We start from the raw sequence: 12,532 nt of genomic DNA, 5'->3' as shown, positions 1-12,532 counted from the left end.
GTGTAAAATTTAAAAATGTCCACCACTAATTCAAACATTTTTTTATTACCTTACTTTTGTTGGTTCTCTCCCTACTTTTGCACGAGACAGAGACAGAGACATAGATAGAGAAGGATGAAGAACAACATTGAAAAGAAAAAACACTTGCTTAATCCAAATGGTGGCATATAATGTCAAAGAGTTACCGGCAAATATTGATCACAACAATGTTTTGCGGATTCGTCACTGAAGAAGACTGATTGAACCCCAAAAAATGTTTTGTCGCCAAGCCAACTAACTAATTATATTATTATCTCACCAGTTAATTTGATATGTTTACATCATGTTTTTGATACTATAAAACAAGTGTGTATGAATACGCCAACAAGTATTACCCAAAAACTGTGAAATAGTAGTAGTAAAATTAGAAACCGCTCTATTATTATGGTATCTACACACTGGATAATGGATATTCTAGTCTTACAACTACACCATCGCCGAACAAAAACAAAACAAGATAAACCAATAAATCATCCAACTAAAAAAAAAATTAACAGCACCATCATCAACAGTGGAGAAAATCAAAGCACAGATCTTAATTAATTAATAATTAATTAAGAAATAACGCAAGCATTGGGATCCTCCTCGGAGCTCCTCTGATGATAGTAAGCCGGGTACGACGGCGCCGGCGCCACGGCGGCGGGCGGATGATTCTGGTAGTAGTAGAGGTTCTGATAGTAGGCCTGCTGGGCTTTGAGCAATTGGGCCGCGGCTTCCTCGGCCTTCTTCTTGTCTTCTGCGGCTTTCTTAGGATCCTCCTTCTTCGGCTCGTCCTTCTTCTTCTCCTCCTTCGCGGGCCCCACTGATATGATCTCTGTGTAGCAAATCTTCCTCAGTTTCGCCACCACATCTATGGGATCTATGTCTCCAGTTACGGTCAGCTTTTTGTCTTTTGAATCCAGTGAGATTGACTCCAGACCTGAGGGTAGAAATGGTATTAGCACAACTTTTTAGAAAAAAGTTTTCTGAAATGGAAATTGCAAAATATTAAAGGACCAACTAAAATGAAAATAGTAGTATATGAAAAGATCTGGAGATGGTACTTACCGAAGAGGCCGGAGACTTTTTTCAGGGCTTTTTGCTTGGTTTTGTCGTCGGTGAAATCCAATTTCAGTATAACTTTCTGTTGAAAAAGTAAGGACAGAAAGAAATTAAGCATCTAACAAAAAGAAGATTCGTAATTTGTAGCTAAAATAAGCAATGAAAAAAAACAAGACTTTTTATTAGTACAAAGTTAGAAATGATGCACTTACCATCATCTTTGTTGACTTGTTTTGTTAGTGTATGTGTTTGAGTGAGTTTTAGATCAAGGAAATGAAGAGTGTTGAAATGGAGAGGAAAGAGGAAGAAACAAAAAATGAATAAAGGAATTAATTGTGAATGTGAGAGAGTGAGATGAAGAGACGATTTTGATGAGGAGTGTAAAAGAGAGAAGGGGTGTTTATATAATGCAAAAATGGAAGTGGGTGAGTCAACTAGAGTCAAGGTGTTTAGTCTGGTTAGTATTTTCCATTTTGCCACATTCATGAATGCCTCCTGGAAGATTCCTCATGAGTTGCTGGCTGCGACGAATATGCATATTCATAGTGCTTTTTTTTATCCAATCAAAATATTGTAGTACTCAGGTAAAATATAGTACTCCTATTGTTTTATTTTTCCCTAACTAAAAAGTAATACTCCAGTAGTAAATTATTACTTCACCAACGGATGTATGGGTGTTTTATATGCTGACTCATGCTCTTTCCGTCCACAAAAATTAGAGCAATTTATGTATGACATGAGTTTTAATGTAGAATTGGTAAACTAAAATAGAAGGGAAGGAGAAAAAATAAGTGAGAAGTAGTGTTAGTGGAATGATGGGTAGGATTAATATTTGTTTAAAACTTTCCGTGAATGATTGTGCTCTATTTTTTGTGGACGACCAAAAATGGTAATTGTGCTCTATTTTTTGTTGACGGAAGGAGTATTAATTAAAAAAAGTTAGTTAGGATTAACTTTTAAAAAATATCTTAAAATTTAAAATAATTATAACTATCTCAATTTAAATTATTTTTTTACACAACATAATCAAATTAAAAATAATTTTATAAGAATTCTAACGAGATCTCAGTTGCATAGCTTCCGATGTCAAAATCCTTGATTTTTCGTATTTTTCTAGAAACAACTTAATGTCAATATAGCTATATACTCTAATATGTAACATAATACATGTACAATCTAAATGCTACTCCCTCCGTCCTCGATTAAGAGTCACACTTTTCCATTTCGGTTCGTCCCCAATTAAGAGTCACACTTCATTTATACCATAAATAGTAAGTAGGTCTCACATTCAACTAACTCAATTCACTCACATTTTATTATAAAACCAATATAAAAAATGGGTCTCACATTCTACTAACTTTTTCAACCAACTTTTCTTTACATTTCTTAAAACTCGTATTCGGTTAAAGTGTGACTCTTAATCGGGGACGGGACGGAGGGAGTAAATTATATTGACATATTTAATGAATCGTATTGACATGTTTAATATATTCTATTGACATTTTGATAAAAAAAATCCTGATTTTAATAGTTTTATTAATTTTTTAAATTTAAATAATAATAATAAAATAAAATTATACAATTTATAGACTACTAGATCTCTATAAATCTTATAATTTTAAATTAGCTGTAGTTAGCAATTACTAGATCTCTATAAATCTTATAATTTTAAATTAGCTTGTAGTTAGCAATTAAAGGTTGAGTTAGTCATTGATCACATCCCAATCACCTATCTATGATATAAAATTCCTTTACAATTTTAAATATATTAAGAAATACTAAATAAAAAAAAAATCGAATTCATTGATCAATAAATACTACTAGTAAACTAGTTTTCACTGGTCAATCTAAGTAGTACCCATAGTTTCATAATTTGTGTTTAATTCTCTAGTTTGATAGTTAGCTGTGATATACTCCTATTATTTCGATAATCATCAAATGTCACATATTTTTCACCATTGAACTTCACTTTACTATTTTTATAATTGAATCATCATATGTTCTATTAATTCATTTTATTTATATTTTATCATAAAATTAATATATAACTCATTTTATTTATATTTTTTTATAAAATTAATATATAATTTTTTTTTACAATTTTACATTTCTTAAAATTCATACTTAGTGTATTTGTTCACATGGGAGTAATATATCATCTATGCTGGTTTAAAAATCAAATTTGAAACCTAAATAAGTATTACTAATATTATAAAGTTTGGATAAATAATTTTGTAAAAATCTAAAATAAGTACTCTCTCCGTTCTTTAAATTTTGTCATATTTTTCCATTTATGTCCATTCTCACAAAATTTGTTACTTTTCACTTTATATCATTTTTGGTAATAGAACTCATATTCTATTAACTTATTCTCACTCCATTTTATTATAAAACTAATATGATTACGATGTAAAAGTAGGATCTATCCTCCCCCAATTTTTTTTAACTCACTTTCATTATATTTCTTAAAATTCATGTTAAATTAAAGTGTAATAAAATTTAAAGGATAAAGAGACTACTATAAATTATGGCTCGTTCAAAACATATACTCCATCAAATAAATGAACGAAATAGAGTGTTTAAAGATAAGTGTACGGGTTCCTACCTAGAGTTGAGTTGTTTCAAATTATGAGCCACATGATTTAGACTCCATAGTCAACAGGAACAAGTCATCATTTTTTAGCGTGTTGCAGATCTACTTTATTAGACTGAAGTCTATAAAAGTGAGATCTTTAAAGTCAAACTATCTGAATAAGTCTTCTATTTTATTTTCGTCCATATTACTATAATTTTATTATAAGTAATAAGGAGATTATACATTCACTGATTTATTTTATTTACATTTTATTATAAAATTAATAGTAAAGTAGAGTATTACACAGTAATATTCATATTTTACTGACTTATTCAATGCATCTTTTACATTTTTAAAAATTCATACTTAAGGGTATCCGCAATGGTGCGGACAATCGTCCGTCGCATCGTCCGCCACTGCAGTTAACCATCATCCGCGCCCGATAGATCGTCCGCGGACGATGCGCGGAGGATACCCATCCTCCGTCGCATATTCCGCCACTGTGGACGACGCGGATGATGGTTGCGGACGATGGGCACGCGTTTCTAATTTTTTTTTTGAATTTTTTCAAAAATTTTTTCTTATTTAAACTCTACTATTCACTACCATTTCGCACACTCCAATTTCACATCTCTTCAATTTATCTTCAATTATTCTCTCTCATCGACTCAAAAATGAATCCCGACGACTACGATTTGAGTACATCGGATGGCTGCAGACGGGCCTTGACTCGAGCCTTGTTCGATGCCGTTAATGAAGCTAAGGCGGAATGCTTGGTATAAATGAAGCGGGAAGCACGAGCGGCGGAGGGCGCGGGTCCCTCGCCCGATACGACGTCGGACGTTTGTCCCCCACGAGCACGACGTAGCGCACGAACGTCTGTTCGCAGATTATTTTGCCGAGAATCCAAGGTGGGGCCCGAATGTTTTTCACCGCCGTTTTAGAATGAGCCGAGATCTTTTTCTCCGCATTGTGCACACGTTGGAGGACCGTGATGAGTACTTCTAGTATTGGGAAGACGGGATCCGCAGACCCGGCCTTACGCCGTTGGAGAAGTGCACGGTTGTGATCCGCAGTTGGCCTACGACACAACAACGGATATGTTCGACGAGTACCTTCACATCGGGATACAACTGGCCGCGAATGTCTCAAGACTTTTTGTAAGTTAGTTGTGGAGGCTTTTGGCGACACATATTTGCGACGCCCGACTGCTGACGATTGCCAGAGCCTGATGCGGATGCACGAGACGGTGCACGGCTTCCTTGGGATGCTAGGGAGCATCGATCGTATGCACTGACAGTGGAAGAACTGCCCGACGGCCTGGAGAGGCCAATTTACTAGCGGCTACAAGGGCAGCCACCCGACGATGATCCTAGAAGCCGTCGCTGACCACCGCCTCTGGATCCGGCATGCCTACTTTGGTGTAGCCGGGTCGAACAACGATATCAACGTCCTCAACTCGTCCACCCTATTCGCCGATTAGTGCAGGGGTTGCGGTCCGGCCATTCAGTTCACTGCCAACGGCCGCACACATCATATGGGATACTACTTGGTCGATGACATATACCCTAGGTGGCCTGTTTTTTTGAAGACGATCAGCTGCCCAATTGGTGAGAGGAGAGTCTTGTTTGCGGCAAAGCAGGAGTCCGCGCGGAAGGATGTGGAGCGGGCTTTTGGGGTGCTCCATCGCGGTGGGCAATCGTGAAAGGTCCGACGCGTTTCTGGTACAAGGACGTCATCGCCGACGTCATGTATGCGTGCATCATCATGCATAACATGATAGTCGAACAAGAACGTGGCCATGTCACCAATTGGGTGGATGATGAAGCCGGATCTAGCTCCAGCACGGCGACCTCGCCGGTCACTCGAGGATTACCGACTGGCTTCGGTGCGGTTCTACAGCGACAGGCCTCAATGCGCAACCAACAAGACCATACTCAGCTCATGACCGACATGATTGAAGAAGTTTGGACCCGCAACCGCCGCCGTTGAGAAATTGTAGTTTTTTTATTTCGTATTGTAATGTTTGAATTTTAATGAAATGAAGTTAGTTTTCCAAATTTTGAAGTATTTAAATATTCAAATAATAGAAAAATGTTTATGGCGTTGCTTAGGGCGGGCTATAGTCCGTCCCACTGCAGGTGGAATAGGAGGATAATAAAATGCTGACGTAGCGGTACATAGCGCATCGCTTAGGGCGTCCCATTGTGGATGCCCTAAATCAAATAGAATATTATAAAACGAATGGAGTAATAACTCCATTGAAGTCACCCCCCGCTAGTTTCATTTCTTAAAAATCACCTTATTAATTCAAGGTTCAAATCGATTATTAATCCAACTAGGATTAATAAACATTTATACAATAAATATATAATTATATCACAAATGATAAATTTAATTAATTATACTATTTCCGTCTAAATTTTGACCGTAGACTGCGACTGACTGGCAATAAAGAGATCCGCGGTGGCGGTGGTGCCGCAGAAAAGCTGGCGGTGGCAGCTGTTCGTGCAGAGAGAGAGATGTGTTCAGTTAGGGTTTCGATTTGGGGAAGAAGAAGAAAGGTAAGAGAGAGAGAGAGAGAGAGGAGAGGGGAGAAGAAATTGGAGAGTCGCTTCTGACGGAAAGAGGGGTCGAAGGAGAAGGCCGTTTCTCCTTTATTTTTGTTTTGGGCTGCTACTTTTTGTATTAGGCCAGTGAATTTATTTAAAGAATCATTGGGCTGCTACTAATTTATGAACTTTAAAGTTTTGGGCTGAAATTTTAATTGAACCCTGGGCTGAAACATATACTAGTATATTAATAATACTCTGATTGGACTGAGATTTATTTCCTAATTTGTGAATTAGACCATAATTTTACTATAATTTGAATTTTGTCCCATAATAGGACTACTAATTTATGCTGATTATGCGGCGCTAGTTTTAGGAGATAACATTCATTATGTGACCTGATGAAGATTATTAAAGCATAACTTCAACACAATTTTCACGTTTGCGGTGAATTGCGAACCATTGCTGCGAACCATTCATTAAGAGATTCAAATCAAGACACAAGGGCATCCACGATGGGGCGCTCTATACGACGCCTTAAGTCCCGCCTCTATGCACCGCCACATCAACATTTTATCATTCGCCCCTTCCACTTGCAGTGGGGCGGACTATAGCCCGCCCTAAGCGACGCCCTAAGCATTTTACTTATATTTTGTATTTATGTTTGCAAATGTAAATAAAAATAAATAAATAAAAACAACACAATTAAAGAGAAATTCTAAATTTACTGAATTAAAAAAAAGTTACAAAATAAGGAATAAAAAAAAAGCACTAAATACAAAAAAAAGGAGGCTAGTCTATAGTAGTCCCAACTTGCGGCTGAGGCCATTGATCATCCGCTGGATGGACTCGATTTGAGCCGGTTTGGTCGCCTGCATGAGAGCGGTGTGCCGGAACTCTCATCCTCGAACACCGGATTGTTGAGGTCCATTGGAGACGCGCCGCTCTCGCTACTTGTATAATCAGCGAAGGTGCGCTTCGACGCCCTCTTCCTCGCCGCCGTCGATGGGGGAATCACACCACCAACGAACTTCTGCTTCTCCTTCAAGAGCGCCCAGGACTGGTAGTGCTTGAAATCGCCGTACAATGACATGTACGATCTGCACCGCTTTGTCCCGCACATCCGCGAGACTCTCGCCACTGCCCTGCTCCCTCTCGCACTTCTCGTACTCCCCCGCGAACAAATTTACCTGCTTCTTTATTTTATCATAGTGCTTGCGGAGCCTGCTCCCTGTGGCGCTTGTAGGCGTACGCCGGCTTGGCCGCGTTGTATTTCTCGGCGATGCGCTCCCAATACGCAGTCACCTTCTGGTTGTTGGCGAACACCGGATCCTCCGAAACATCAATCCAACATCTCGTCAAGACGATGGATTCGGGATCGGAGTAGTTCGTCCTTCTCGGGGCGAACTCTTCACACACCTCCGTTGAAGGCAACTTCTGGGCTCGTGCCTTGGTCTGCTTCTCCTTGGTGGCGGACCCAGACGCGGCGGCGGCGGAGGGGAGAAGGCTCCATGTCGGACAGCCCGTACGAGTCGGTGCTGAAGTCGAGGATCGTACTCGGTGTTGGTGTCGAATGAGCGGTATTCGTCGGGTTCTGTACCCGACCATCATGCACCACCGAACATCGGACTATTCGGATTTGGGTAATCTCCGGAATCCATTTTGCTTGAAATGTAGAAAATGTAGTGTGAATTTGAGAGTGAAGAGAGTAAAAAATGAAGTGAAAATGAGAGGAATATATAAGTTTTGAAAATTTAATAAAATAACAAAAAAAAAACATAAACGCGTCGCATCATCCATCGCATCGTCCACAGTGGCGGATGATGCGATGGACGATGAGGTATCATCCGCGCATCGTCCGCGGACGATGGGTTAACCATCGTCCGCAATGCTGCAGTCCGTCGCATCTTCCGCCCCACTGCGAATGCCCTAACTGACTAAATGACCAGAATGATAACATTTCAAGTTTGTATAGATCAATTTCAATTTATTGAAAATTAGTCTTCCAAGATTAATTGTAAATTATGCTGAGTACAGCAACATTTCAAAGTTTATACAGACGCCAATGTTCAGAAAATCAGCATAAATTAGTCTTGCAAGTTGCAACTATCAATTTCAATTTCACCAAAAATTATTACTAACTATATCATCTCCAACTATTTACTTCAAACTTAAATTAATTTTTGAGCGTATGACATATAAAAAAATATAAATATCATTCCAACTATCTATACAAAATTAAATTTGACATTATTTTTTGAGTATTATGTTTCACAAAATTTTTGTAGTATATTCATATTTGATGTTTTTTAGTATAGAAAACAATGGATTTGGATTTCTAAAAATAATGAGATTTGGTTTATGACGGAGATATGTATCTAAATTGTATATCTACACCCAAACCAAACCAAACCAAACCAAACCAGTAAGAGAGAGCTGCAACATACACACAGTGAGGACACACAGCGCATGTTCTCATTGAACACGAATCAACACGAGGGCTTCTTCTTGGATCGGAACGGCATGGCGTTGCCGAACATCGGCCTATTTTCGCCTCCGGCAGCTGGACACGCCACGTCGCCGGCTGAGGACCCCAATAAAAAAATCCGAAAACCCTACACCATTACCAAGTCACGTGAGAGCTGGACCGAACCGGAGCACGACAAGTTCCTCGAAGCGCTCCAGCTGTAAGTTCGATAGAGTTAGGGTTTTTGGAGCAGTGTTGGAATGTGGATTCGAATTTCTACTTTTTTGGTCTGTTTGAATTGCGTTGTTTAGGGTTTGATGAATTATTGTTACAATTTCTATTCAATTGAGTCACAACTTTTTTTTCATTTCCTGGTCTAGTGTAGTTTACATATTTTCTGTTATCTTTGTATAGCTTCGATCGTGATTGGAAGAAGATTGAAGCATTTATTGGATCCAAAACAGTAATTCAGGTAACTTCTATCTAGTCCTATTAGTGACAAGTAGATGAGCTTGCAGATGAACACATATAGACATGTCACATTGTAAATTATGATGGAGTTGCCACAATTCAGGAATCCTTTGTACTTTTTGCTTCATTTTTAGCATTGTGTTCTAGTTAGGATGAAAAATGAATAAGGTATACAGAACCAGGTAAGACTTTCTTACTATTTAGAATGTTAAGTGTTCTATAAGATTGTGTCACCGTAGCTGATAACGGATACCTTAGTTTAATGCGATATTTTCTCTCCCATTTATTTTTAGTGTTTTCATTCTCCTACTTCACATGTTCACAAATCTGCTGAATTTTCTTGTTGTCCTTTTGCATGTAGACTTCAAATACTTGTTACTGATTGTGCGAATCAAGTAGTAGTATGCATTTTTGGGTTTTGTTGTTTCTTGTTAGTCCCTTTGACTTGCATGTGGTGACTGAAGGATACACTATTCCATTATTTTCTAGTGATGTCAACTAGTATTAGGTCTACATATCTATTATAGGTGATGTTATTGTGTTGCCCAATGCCCACAGTAGCTTGAGACAGATTGTAACATTTGTAGATACGTAGCCATGCACAGAAGTATTTTCTTAAAGTTCAAAAGAGTGGAACCAATGAGCATCTTCCGCCACCTCGGCCAAAGAGAAAAGCTGCTCATCCATATCCCCAAAAAGCTTCTAAAATTGGTATGCACTATTTCTATTGAATCATTGTCAAATTGGCGAACTTTAAAGTAACCTAAATTTTTTTTGAAGCTCCAGTTCTTTCACAAGAGAGACCATCCTATCAAGGCTCAGCTGCTGTTCCTGATAATGGATTTGGAAGGAAGCCTGATCCTTCTGCAATACTAAGAAATGAATCTGCTGCATCTATACCTGGCTGGACAGAGAAACCTTTGCAGAACACCAAAGTTTTGCATGCAACTGGAGGTTTAACCTCTTCTCCTCTCTGTCGCCAGAACATTTTATGTTCCTTGAAGGTTTTTTTTGCTAAAGTTGATTTCCTGTTGAAGGTGATACCGGACAAACGATGCCCTATATTTGCTCTTCTGGTAGCAACAACAGCACAACAAGGACAAGGCCCACAGGTAAGATAACTGCACATGAATTTTATATGCTCGTGCTTTCCAACTTAATACTAGTGATGGTATAACTCAAAAGGGACAAAAAGGCATTATGTACTCCCCCCCCCTAATCTATTGTTTAAAGTGGTATAAGGCTTTTTAATATCTATTCAGGTAATTATAATACTATATTCTAGGGGCAATATGATGGTCAATCATAGTTTATGAAATTTATGCTTCTTGCCTAAAAGTGTTTGTGAAGTTCAAATAAGTGGCGCTTTATGTGCTATAAGTTTTACTTGTGATAGTGGTCATCTTGAGATGTGTATATATTGCACTATAATTGCTTCTGCCTTCATTCATTGATTTAATCCTTTAGCTAAATTTGATGTTTGAGTTGTCTTGCTTATCTACTTCTATTTTAGCACTGTTGTTGCTTAACTCTTCCACCTAAAGTCCTGCTGGACTACTTTAGACTTTCTCTTTGTCCAAGCTATACTGTAATTTGTAGTTCTGTTTGTCCAAGCTATACATTAATCTTTAGTCTGCCCTGGTATCCTGAGCTAGTTCTCTCATATTGCCTACTAACCTCTATTTTCGTTTGAATGCAGTTCTCCCTGATTTTGTTCAAGTGTACAGTTTCATAGGCAGTGTCTTCGACCCAAATGTGACTGGCCATTTGCAGAAATTGAAGAAGATGGACCCTATCGATATTGAAACAGTATGCTTTCTAAACTTGATTTTTCTGGTCCTCTTGTTGCTGCAACATTCCTTGACATGTTAAGGATTAGCAATCTTTCAGAATTTGATTGGATTCGATCACCTAATCAAAACAAAGACTTGGTTTTTAGTCAATAAAACAAGAAACGAAAATGATATGGATCTGAAGGCTTGTAATAGTGTGTTACAAGTATGTGATATGCTTTTCCTAATAAATTGAGGGTAGGTAGTTTACCTCGTGAAGATGAAAGTTACTTTTGCATGTTCCTTTAGTGCTGTAGCCTCTTCGCTAGTATCAGACCCTGTCTTTCTTGCATGCTCTATGTTCTGTTGAAACAATGCAATGTTGCTCTGCTCTATGCTCTCAACCTGACACCGGGTTTAGTGGATATTCTAATATAGAATTATTGTTGGGGTTTCATCTAGTTCTTTTCTCTGAATTTACATTTTAAGCATCTTAAGTAAGCTCTTAGCATCTAATTGTCTCTATCTTTGTCTCTTAAACAGGTACTATTGTTGATGAGAAATCTCTCAATCAATTTGGCTAGTCGTGATTTCGAGAATCATGTAAGTGCAAAATCACCACGAGCATTAAAGTATTCATTCAGTGGCTAGTTTCCAGTTTGCCTATGCTTGTCTGTGCATCCTCTGCCTCTTATTTGCCAAATTTATATGCTACATTTGTTGATGAGAAATTATTGTACTTAATGTCATATCTGCCTGAGTTGCGTATCATATAACATATCTAATAGATTAATATGCCACTGTAGCAGAGAAGGGTGCTGTCCTCATATGAGATTGACCCCAAGAAGGACAATGCTTTCTATGTCACTGGTTCTATCCTTTGTAGCCAATCTGAGGGTGCAGGCTAACTTTGTGTGTCATTGGTGCTTTCATGCTTTGGTACTCTCTCCATCTCCCTCTCTTCATCAATCATCCTAGGATCATGTATCTATCAGGTCATTATTGCATGGATGATTATAGGCGAACTTGATTTGGATGCCTAATTTGTTTATGGCAGGCTCTGGGCAAACTTTTAATGTGTCCTAAGGAAAAGTTGCCAATTCCTATGGTTGTAAGTATCGTTCTTGTTAAATCGTCTTCTGGCTATGCAGTTAGTGTGCCTTGTACATTACATACAGGCAAATGCAATAAAAATGAGAGGGGGTATTTGCCAGAATGTAAATTCTGATTCACTATTGTCTGTAAATGCAAATTTTGATCATATAGTGCAGCTATATATTTTAGATGATGTAACGTTTTTGCTTTTTGAGTGAATTCACAAAAATAGATGATACTTCACGCAAGATAGGCAATATCGTCTAATAAAGCTCTGTCGTTAGTACTACTTTTATTGCATTTTCCTTTGATGTAAGAATGTTAGTGTGGTTAGTGCCATGTTAAGCTTGTCAAGAAGTGGTGCTGGAACAAATTTTTGTATACTTAACAAGTCTATTCACCAATGGCCAAACTGTAAAGTTAATCTCCTGTTTATGTAACCTAATCGGCTTATCGTTTCTACCTCCTTTGATGGTTTTTATGATATTAAAAGCATGTAAACTTTTTGGCAAAATAGCTT

The 12,532-nt window shown here is 38.0% G+C and overlaps 2 protein-coding genes across 4 annotated transcripts; one reads left to right on the top strand and one right to left on the bottom strand.

Annotated features, from left to right (window-relative positions):
- Positions 1–398: 398 nt before the first annotated feature.
- Positions 399–1,467, bottom strand: LOC125211710 (heavy metal-associated isoprenylated plant protein 39-like). Its single transcript, XM_048111614.1, has 3 exons — positions 1,293–1,467; positions 1,087–1,162; positions 399–958 (listed from the first exon to the last, which is right to left on the bottom strand). Exons 1-3 carry the CDS (start codon positions 1,296–1,298, stop codon positions 594–596), a joined length of 447 nt encoding a protein of 148 aa, XP_047967571.1. The 5' UTR covers positions 1,299–1,467; the 3' UTR covers positions 399–593.
- A 7,134-nt stretch (positions 1,468–8,601) lies between these two features.
- Positions 8,602–12,205, top strand: LOC125211397 (protein REVEILLE 6-like). Of its 3 annotated transcripts, none has more exons than XM_048111167.1 (9): positions 8,602–8,894; positions 9,089–9,146; positions 9,733–9,856; positions 9,932–10,099; positions 10,183–10,257; positions 10,845–10,954; positions 11,461–11,520; positions 11,724–11,856; positions 11,975–12,205. In XM_048111167.1, exons 1-8 carry the CDS (start codon positions 8,677–8,679, stop codon positions 11,823–11,825), a joined length of 915 nt encoding a protein of 304 aa, XP_047967124.1. In that variant the 5' UTR covers positions 8,602–8,676; the 3' UTR covers positions 11,826–11,856; positions 11,975–12,205. The 3 variants fall into 3 exon arrangements, with proteins under 3 accessions (XP_047967124.1, XP_047967122.1, XP_047967123.1); XM_048111165.1 differs by having other exon boundaries at positions 9,926–10,099; XM_048111166.1 differs by having other exon boundaries at positions 8,603–8,894; positions 9,926–10,099; positions 11,727–11,856.
- Positions 12,206–12,532: the final 327 nt, after the last annotated feature.

The sequence above is a fragment of the Salvia hispanica genome, chromosome 3 (assembly GCF_023119035.1).
Source record: "Salvia hispanica cultivar TCC Black 2014 chromosome 3, UniMelb_Shisp_WGS_1.0, whole genome shotgun sequence".
Taxonomy (NCBI): domain Eukaryota; kingdom Viridiplantae; phylum Streptophyta; class Magnoliopsida; order Lamiales; family Lamiaceae; genus Salvia; species Salvia hispanica.
This window is presented reverse-complemented; position numbering and strand designations above follow the sequence as displayed.

Coding starts and splice junctions, on each gene's coding strand:
- LOC125211710 (XM_048111614.1), bottom strand. Junction 959..1,086: donor AAAAGTCTCCGGCCTCTTCG/GTAAGTACCATC, acceptor TTCTACCCTCAG/GTCTGGAGTCAATCTCACTG.
- LOC125211397 (XM_048111165.1), top strand. CDS start 8,677: ATGTTCTCATTGAACACGAATCAACACGAGGGCTTCTTCTTGGATCGG. Junction 10,258..10,844: donor AACAAGGACAAGGCCCACAG/GTAAGATAACTG, acceptor GTTTGAATGCAG/TTCTCCCTGATTTTGTTCAA. Junction 10,955..11,460: donor ACCCTATCGATATTGAAACA/GTATGCTTTCTA, acceptor TCTCTTAAACAG/GTACTATTGTTGATGAGAAA.